Here is a 9,371-nt window from a genome sequence, read left to right on the forward strand (position 1 = left end):
TGTTTAAGAATGATAGAGATCATAATTAGTTACCTTTTGTTTATGCTCTCATGGGTTACAACCTTGAAGTTGGAAGAATTCTCAAAAATCGAAGAAACTTTCAACAACCATCTTTTCTGCAAATCAAGCCAAAAAAATTAAAAATGTTATTTTTGATATTAAAAATAGAGCGTAAGAAAAGAAAATGCTGAGAATAATTGAAATTTTTTTAGAAAAAATGAACGCTCGCAAAAATAAGATTAGAAATCAGCCTTCATTTTAAATAAATCGATTATCTCCAGGTTTGTCACGCAGATCACTTTGTTTTTGGAAAATGGTATTAGTTTCTTTCATCTGCATCTCCTAAGTCATTTAAAGAAAAAAATCTGTGAGAAACAAAAAAAAAATGGATGAATTCGAGTTTTTTTTCCTTATATGCTAGTAAAATTGATAAGGAATTAACATTTTACCAAATTAAAACAAACAAAACAAACTGGTATCTTTACCTGAATCTTTTTTGTAATGGGACACAACTTCACGAATCCATAAAAAAGTGAAATAAGAATGGTGTTGTGAGTCCTGTCACATGAGTTGATGGTACATATAAGAAGTGAAGATGTGCAACTTTTTTTCAGGTAGGAATATATAAATAGAAAAGTGAGCAAAGTAATTCAAATAAACATAAAGCTTTGAGTTACATTTCGTGAGTTTTTATTGACAGTGTAAAGACTAAACGGTTGGAAAAGATGGTCAAATCGTGAAAGAGTGTGTGAGATATTATAGGAACTCCTCTACAACAAATTTTGATTTTCTTATTTACAAAAACGGGAACTCGTGTTTTTAAAAATGGGGAAAAAAGAATTTTCTGTATTTTATTTTTTTAAAATGTCATGTGTCAGATTTTTGTTGGCCAAGTGACTTGTGATTTATAAGATAAAGGATCTCTTGAGTATTGTTATAATGAAAAATGAATTCATAGACTGATCATGTTGTTGAATAAGGTTATCAGCTCTAAAGTTAAGTGATTGATGATATACATAATGACAAATATTTCAAGAACAAAGCAGAGAGTTGATGATGAAGATGAGAAAATGAGCACTTGAGTGGAAGCTTGAGTTCGTCATTATGGAAGGTATTCCTTAAATTCAAGAATGTCTTCCTAAAAGCTATGGAATCCTTCCTAAATTTTCTTAAATTTGTGTTTTTAATTCTCTTTATATGTGTTTTGACTTATTTTATCACAAATACTCCATTAGTGATGTATAATGATTTGATTTTGTGCACATATAGGTGTTTTACAATAAAAATAGCAAATAGAAATATCCAACATGATGTTTTAGGAAGATCTTTCTAGCCGTCAATGACTTTTTCCTAAATTTTAAGGAGACTTTCCTAAATTTTAATTAGACTACCTAAATTTCAAGGAGTTCTTCCAAAACGTCAATGACTCCTTCCTAATGTTTTTTTTTCTTCATGAAGGTCTTCCTTAAACTCAAGAAACCATTCATAAATATATGAGAATCCTTCCTGAATGTTATATTCAAATCCTTCTTATATGTTTACCGGTGAAAACATAGCTATCTATCAAAATATTGAGATAATTAATACAAAACCTTCCTGAATATGTTTTAAAACAAGTTTTGTGGTGAAAACCATACAAACTATCTTTAATATCCAAAATCCTAATGCTAAAACAAAGACCATGTGAATACAAAGAATCAAACTGTTAATACTTCAATCTCAATAAGCACCAATTCCTTGTATATGGCAACTGAAAGCCTTCGATCTTGTATCAGCACCGCTCGTCTTTGATTCTGAGTGTTACTGCAACTCCAATTCTTTCTAACCATATATGTGTCTCTACAAAGTTAATTACCACATGAACTATCAATGTTACCACAATAATAAGAGCCAAACACATCATGTCTTGCATTAGATACAATGATTATGAGAACAAGCATACTTTAATCTACAGCTACTGCAATACTACTACTAACTTGTAATCAGAAGCTAACTGAAGCAAATTTTGAATTACATACTCTTATCTCCCCAATTGAGAGAAGTATAAAATAAACTCCAACAAGCATTGATCATAGAGAAGAAGACACATTTAATTACCTCTTTGTTATCAACAACCTTGAGTACCAACTTGCCATCACAATGTCTATACTTCATCACATACCGAGTCTGCACCACAAAAAAAAAATCAAATCCAAATATCAAATACATGTAGATTGCGACCAACACGAGGAGATTCAAATCAATTACCAGGTTTATGAAAAGTTTTCAAGAGAAAAACTCGAGACCCAAATCAAACATAATAAACGAAATCGAGAAGGATGAATAGCAAAAAAAAAGACAAAAGGATGATTAACCTACTGATTTGGGATCAGCTTGAAAAAGCTGAACATATCGATACATGATTCAGATCTCTTTTAACTGCTCAGTAGTCTTTGATCTTATCTCTAACAATTCTGCCTTTCTTTTCGACATCATCACCGCCGCCGCTTTACGAATCGACGAAACCATCACCACCACTGCGGGCACGTAACTGAGAGGCACACACTAAACTATGGTGTTGGATTCTTACACCATGAATGAAGAAAAAATTTAATTTGACGAAGCAAATAGAAAATCGTTGTCGTCAATGTCTATGGCGGAAGAAGAAGAAAGGGCGTAAAAGAATCATAGTGAATTAATTATAATTTAGTGTTTTAGTATTTAATTAAAACATGTGTGCTAATTTTGGAAAATATGAAAATGTGTGCTAAGTTTCGAAGAAAAATTGAAATTGGTGCTATTTTTGAGAATTGCCCTAAAATAAATCTGATGTAAGAAAAATGAATAAAATGTAATTTCGAATAAATATTTTCTGGAAATAAAATTATTCAAATCGCCATTTTGCAATTTTAACTTTAATCTCTAAGAAATGCTTGTCAATTTTCTGAAATTGAAAATAATATGTAATATATAACTCTTTCTGTCACTCGATATTTTTAATACATAATACATCAAAATCTAAGTCTTCGATGAATAATTTGAGTCTATTTTAAAATTTGGACAATTTTCAAAAATAGCACTAATTTCAAAAATATATATATCTTATATATCACCCCACATTTAAATTATTTCTGTACAACACTACCAAATTTATTAACCTTAAAACCCCAAGAAACACTACCAAGTCAAAACAATTTAAAAACTCATAGCAAGCTAAATAACTACCAATTCTTAACATGAAGTAAAGCTTTTTCTCATTGTCTTGAGAAAACCAATTCTCAAAAATGTCCACATAACTAATCTGAGACACTCTTCTTTTAGTGTTGCTATCACTACTAGGAGTTGAGATTTCACCATGCAAATCTATCCTCTTTCCTTCAGAAAACCTTATGACATATCAACAGTTTCTGCATCATAACAGTGTCACATGTTTCTGTTAACACTTTATTTTAGCTGTCATTGAATTTCAGGAAGGATTGTGTGAAATTTGGGAAGGATTTTATACAATTCAGGAAGACTTCCTTGAATTGGACCAAAAATTTGATTCCCCTAGATCAATACGAATACATTGATCTCTGTGAAATCTATCAATTCATGAATAATAGTCTAATTCCATTATCATTGAATCATCGAATCAGATTTGTTTTGCTTTTAATTTTAATAACATAATTTGGAGTGACAGATTTTGTCTCCGGTGAGATCTCAGTTTAATCATTCACGGTGGTGTCGACGTCCGAAGAACAACGCGCTCTCTCCAGAAGAAAGCTACTATCTAATTCTGGTTACACGTCTGTCTTTGCTATCGCTTTTGGTAAAAGAGATATTGAGGTTTGTTTAATATTATTCATTACCTATTAAAATCGAGAAGACAATTGTTGGATGAATGCGATGCTGAAGACGATGATTGGTGGAGATGCTGGAGATGATGATTGCTGGAGGAAGACGATGCCATGAGAAGATAGAGACGAAGAACAAAAAGATATTTACTAATTAATTTAAGAGATATAATTAATATAATAAAAATGCTACTTTTGGAAAATGTGAATGTTTGTGTTAATTTTTGGAACAAAAACCTAAAATAGTACTAATCTAAGGTATATCTCTTAAAATTTTAAGTAGGCCAACATTTATATTTGATTATTTAATAATACGTATAACATTACTACAAATAGTGTTATATTTCTATATTTATAAGATAATTAGAAATGCTGCATTTTAAAAAATTAATTTTTAAAGTTAAGTTAACCAAAAATGTTTATATAATTTTAGGTCAACTTACAAGTATAAAACAAATGATAATTTTGACCACATTCGATTATACTTGATAAATATGTTCATATTTCTTAACAATAATTCGATTATACGCGGGTCTAATTTACTTATATATATCTAGATTATCAACATGAGTATAATGACATTACAACCGACTTTAGCCTATTGAAATGGAATACTTTACTTAGTTTACTGCATTTGTATTTGTTTTAAAAAAGTAGATGACTGCTCTTAACACTTTTCACACTTACCATATTAAAAGTTGTTGATGTTAAAATCTTCCGCAGAATTATTTCACGAAAGCTTAATTATTACCAGGTGAGAAAAGCATTCAAACTTCAAAGTGTGTGTGACAGAGGGTTTTTGAAAGCGACTGCTGTACGGACATTTGCAACAACTCCCCTATAAAGATTTTACTCAGCTAACACAAAAAAAAACAGAATCTATTCTCAACACAACACTAAAGACAATTTGTACCAACCACAGCCACAACCACAAGAGAGAGAATGGGAAAGAGAGCGACTAATGCTCTGAAGAGAGAGGAGTTAAACAGAGGAGCTTGGACTGATCATGAAGACAAGACCCTTAGAGATTACATCACGACTCATGGTGAAGGCAAGTGGAGCGTTCTCCCAAAACAAGCTGGTACGAATTTATCTATCTATCTATTCATAGTTTCATCATATCTTCTACCTACAATTATTGTCTTTTGAACACACAAAAGGGCTCAAGAGATGTGGCAAAAGCTGTAGACTCCGTTGGAAGAACTACTTAAGACCCGGGATAAAGCGCGGAAACATCTCATCTGATGAAGAAGAACTCATAATCCGTCTCCATAATCTCCTTGGAAACAGGTTTTCACCAAAACACATAGAAATTTTCTTTTTGTAGTAAAACTATTTGTTACATGACATGTACGATCGATAATTAACGCAGATGGTCGTTGATAGCTGGGAGGCTTCCAGGCCGAACAGACAATGAAATAAAGAACCATTGGAACTCGAACCTCCGCAAAAGACTTCCCAAAACTCAAACCAACCCACCGAAACGTATAAAACATTCGACCAAGAACGAGAATAATGTCCGTGTTACACTACAAGAAAACAAGCTGTTTGAGACTCCAAAAATAGTCCCAAATTGGTCGCAAATACACTATATACGACTGTTTTGCAACCGTTTTAAATGGTCGTTAAAAATTGGTCGCAAAATATTTTGGTCCCAACATAGTCACAAAACACCGACAACTCTGTGACCTCATTTTATGGTCTTAAATTTGCTACTACATTAGGACTGTAATACGTAGTCATATCTTAGAGACTAATTAGGGACATATATTTGTAGCGACGTTTTGTGACTAACTCATAGTCGTATATTTGAGACTGAATTGTGATTGTAACTAAAGTCATATATTACAGACCTTTTTGCGACGAACCACAGAAAAAAAAATAAAAATAAATTAATTTATTATACAAGAAAAATAAATTAAATATAGCTTTTATTTGTTTCGTAAATTCATTTTATATAATCAATATATATAGCGACGGAGATGTATTACTGCAGCGACGGAGAACAAAACAGTGGCAGCGGCCGGAGGGTTAGAGATGTGACGGTAGAGAAATCGAGATGTATTGGTGGTGAACAGGCGGAAGCTTCAAAATGTAGCGGCGACCGTAAAAAGTGTGTGCATCTGCGGTGGTCCTCCACTTCCACCACCATCTCCGACGTCATCGTTGACACAAGGGTCTTCAGATCTACCACCTCCGACGTCGTCGTTGACACAAGGGTCTTCAGATCCACCACTTCCGACGTTGTCGATGACACTAATTCTTCAGATCTGTCGATGAAACCTAAAATATAAATCAAAGAAATAATTAAAACATACATGATTTCTCCAGATTCAGTCAATCTCAAGCAAATAAACAGATTGAGAAAGAGAGAGAGAAGGTGAAAAGCTTGTACCTTTGTGTCATGTCCGGTGAAAACAACAGCTCCTTAGACATACTCTGTTTCTAAGCTCCGTAAAAACAAAGGAAAGAGAGAAGATGAGAAAAAAGAAAAAATTATTTTCTCTAGAGAAAAGGAAAGAAGACACGATGAGCACAAGAAAGGAAGGAAAACAAGAGATGATTTTGGTCCGTTAGATTAACTCAATCAATGGTGGATGATAAACCAAATGACAATCCTTGCCATTTAGGATTAGCCAATGAGAAATTTTTCTTTTCTTTTTTTTGATAAAATTTTGGTAATTTGCTATCATTTAATATTATAATTTAGATATTGGGGGTTTAGATTTTGAAAAGTATTAGATATGATTTTAAAAAGTATTAGATTTATAAAGAAAACACTTTTATTTTTAAAAGTGATGGATTTCAGTTTTGAGTATATATATATATACACAAAGTTACATTATATTATTCGTTTAGAGTTTTATAATTATGATTAGAATTAAAAAAAATCTAAGAAAAATTGGCAATTAGCATTTAAAAGCACTGACAGTCCAAACCTATGCATACAAATATTACATAAAATCATAAGTAACACTTATACTTTTTTTTTTGGGCAAACAAGTAACACTTATACATGTTATGTAAGTTGAAAATATTTTTTTCTAAACATTGGAAACAAAAAGTGTTTTGGTATTATAATCACTCAGTGTCTAAAGTAGTTCATATATATGTAGAAACAAATAAATTAACATATTTTACATTTCTCTATTGTTAAATATATAAATAAATTCATTAGGTGTTGGTAAAAAGTAGCAAATTCATCACAATGTCAGGTGTTAGTAGCACAGTGATGGCATCCTAGTCGCAAATATGTGACCGTATTAGTAAAATAGTCACAAAGTGTGACTGTTTTATGACCCTATTGTATTAATCACAAACTTATACATATCAAATTTAAGGTTTAAGGGCCACCGGATTTTACAAATTGCTTGACAATCACACATATTAGATTTCTAACAACCATCTATGAGTTTGATAAGTAAAAACTTGATATGGTAAGTAAAGTTAGAAATTACAAAACAATCACAAACAATACATGGAAAGCACATGTAATACTTATACATGTTATATAAGTTGCAAATATTTTTTAAAACATAGGAAATTAGTTGGTATTATAATGACTCAGTGTCTAAAGTAGTTCATATCTATGTAGAAACAAATAACTTAACATATTTTACAATTCTCAATTGTTGAATATATAAATAAAGTCGTTAGGCGTTGGTAAAATGTAGCAAAATCGTCACAATCTCAGGTGTTAGTAGCAAAGTGGTGGCAAACTAGTCGCAAATATGTTACCGTATTAGTATAATAGTCGCAAAGTGTAACTCTTTTGTGACCCTATTATGAATCACAAACTTATACATATCAAATTTTAAGTTTAAGGGCCACCGGATTTTACAAATTGCTTGACAATCACACATATTAGATTTCTAACAAACCATCTATGAGTTTAATAAGTAAAAACTTGATATGGTAAGTAAAGTTAGAAATTACAAAACAATCACAAACAATACATGGAAAGAACATGTAATACTTATACATGTTATATAAGTTGCAAATATTTTTTAAAACATAGGAAATTAGTTGGTATTATAATGACTCAGTGTCTAAAGTAGTTCATATCTATGTAGAAACAAATAACTTAACATATTTTACAATTCTCAATTGTTGAATATATAAATAAAGTCGTTAGGCGTTGGTAAAACTTAGCAAAATCGTCACAATCTCAGGTGTTAGTAGCAAAGTGGTGGCAAACTAGTCGCAAATATGTTACCGTATTAGTATAATAGTCACAAAGTGTAACTCTTTTGTGACCCTATTATGAATCACAAACTTATACATATCAAATTTTAAGTTTAAGAGCCACCAAATTTTACAAATTACTTGACAATCACACATATATATTAGATTTCTAACCACTATCTACAAGTTTAATAAGTAAAAACTTGATATGGTAAGTAAAGTTAGAAATTACAAAACAATCACAAACAATACATACAAATCACATGTAATACTTATACATGTTAATATGTTATGTAAGTTGCAAATATATTTTCTTAAACATTAGAAATTAGATTTCTTTTTGATATAATAATGATTCAGTGTCTAAAATAGTCATACTAATGTAGAATTTAATACTTTAACAAATTTTATAAGTCATTACTGTTGAATATACATAAATAATTATCAAGCGTTGGTAAAAAGAAACAAATTAGTCACAATTTTAGGTGTTAGTAGCAAGTTAATCACATAATTGTCCCAAATGATTAACAAAATAGTCTCAAAATGTGACTATTTTGTAACGCTATTTTATGAGACAAACCGCAAAAATTTAAAGCCTTCAAAAAACATATGATTTCTGCAATCACTCGCTAGAATTATAAAAAAGACCTCTTAATTTAACGAGTAAAAATTGATATAGTGAAGACACTTGAAGTCACAAACAAGTAGCAAATGTGGGACTACTTTTGTGACTAAAACTCCAGACTAAAACAAGCGTCTCTAATTCGTCACAAATTGCGACTATTTTAGGACTACAATGATATAGTCAGTTAATAGTCTTATAGTAGTCACAAATATGAGACCATTTGCAGACTACAAATGTTCGTCGTAATTCTGTGACTGTTTTGCCACTGTTGTTTGTGTAATCGTATATTAGTCATAAATTCGTCCTAAAAACGTTACAATTATTTGTGACCAAAAAAGAAGTCACAAACTATAGTCTCAAAATGCATGTTTTCTTGTAGTGTTATACGTACAAAGGCGATGAGGTGCTCGAAGGCTCTTCTCGTCTCCGATCTATCTCTTCAGAAGCAGAGTAGTATCAGTCCACTTCCTTTGAAAAAACAAGAGATGATGGATCAAGGTGGGACGTCATCTTCCTTGATGGGAGATCTCGAGTTCGATTTCGATAGGATCCAGTCGGAGTTTTTATTCCCGGATTTGATCGATTTTGATGGTTTGGACTGTGGAAACGTAACATCTCTTGTTTCGTCTGAGGACATTTTGGGTAATTTGGTTCCAGCTCAAGGTAATCTCGATCTCAATAGACCTTTCACTTCTTATCATCACCATGGCGACGATGAAGACTGGCTCGGAGACTTCAACTGTTGA

The 9,371-nt window shown here is 31.5% G+C and overlaps 1 protein-coding gene, 2 long non-coding RNA genes and 1 pseudogene across 3 annotated transcripts; 2 read left to right on the forward strand and 2 right to left on the reverse strand.

Annotated features, from left to right (window-relative positions):
- Window positions 1-1,561: 1,561 nt before the first annotated feature.
- Window positions 1,562-2,637, reverse strand: LOC147936285 (uncharacterized). The gene is made up of 3 exons (XR_015568159.1): window positions 2,359-2,637; window positions 2,098-2,166; window positions 1,562-1,839 (listed from the first exon to the last, which is right to left on the reverse strand). It is a non-coding gene; the product is annotated as an uncharacterized LOC147936285 (long non-coding RNA).
- A 2,047-nt stretch (window positions 2,638-4,684) lies between these two features.
- Window positions 4,685-5,635, forward strand: LOC104720474 (transcription factor TT2-like). The gene is made up of 3 exons (XM_010438372.3): window positions 4,685-4,896; window positions 4,976-5,105; window positions 5,188-5,635. Exons 1-3 carry the CDS (start codon window positions 4,758-4,760, stop codon window positions 5,501-5,503), a joined length of 585 nt encoding a protein of 194 aa, XP_010436674.2. The 5' UTR covers window positions 4,685-4,757; the 3' UTR covers window positions 5,504-5,635.
- On the reverse strand, window positions 5,598-6,390 carry LOC104719260 (uncharacterized). Its single transcript, XR_756580.3, has 2 exons — window positions 6,211-6,390; window positions 5,598-6,098 (listed from the first exon to the last, which is right to left on the reverse strand). It is a non-coding gene; the product is annotated as an uncharacterized LOC104719260 (long non-coding RNA).
- Window positions 6,391-9,023: 2,633 nt separating this feature from the next.
- LOC147936286 (transcription factor TT2 pseudogene) lies at window positions 9,024-9,371 on the forward strand (annotated as a pseudogene).

Source organism: Camelina sativa, chromosome 10 (genome assembly GCF_030686135.1).
Source record: "Camelina sativa cultivar CO46 ecotype springtype chromosome 10, ASM3068613v1".
Lineage (NCBI taxonomy): Eukaryota > Viridiplantae > Streptophyta > Magnoliopsida > Brassicales > Brassicaceae > Camelina > Camelina sativa.

Coding starts and splice junctions, on each gene's coding strand:
- LOC104720474 (XM_010438372.3), top strand. CDS start 4,758: ATGGGAAAGAGAGCGACTAATGCTCTGAAGAGAGAGGAGTTAAACAGA. Junction 4,897..4,975: donor CGTTCTCCCAAAACAAGCTG/GTACGAATTTAT, acceptor AACACACAAAAG/GGCTCAAGAGATGTGGCAAA. Junction 5,106..5,187: donor CATAATCTCCTTGGAAACAG/GTTTTCACCAAA, acceptor TAATTAACGCAG/ATGGTCGTTGATAGCTGGGA.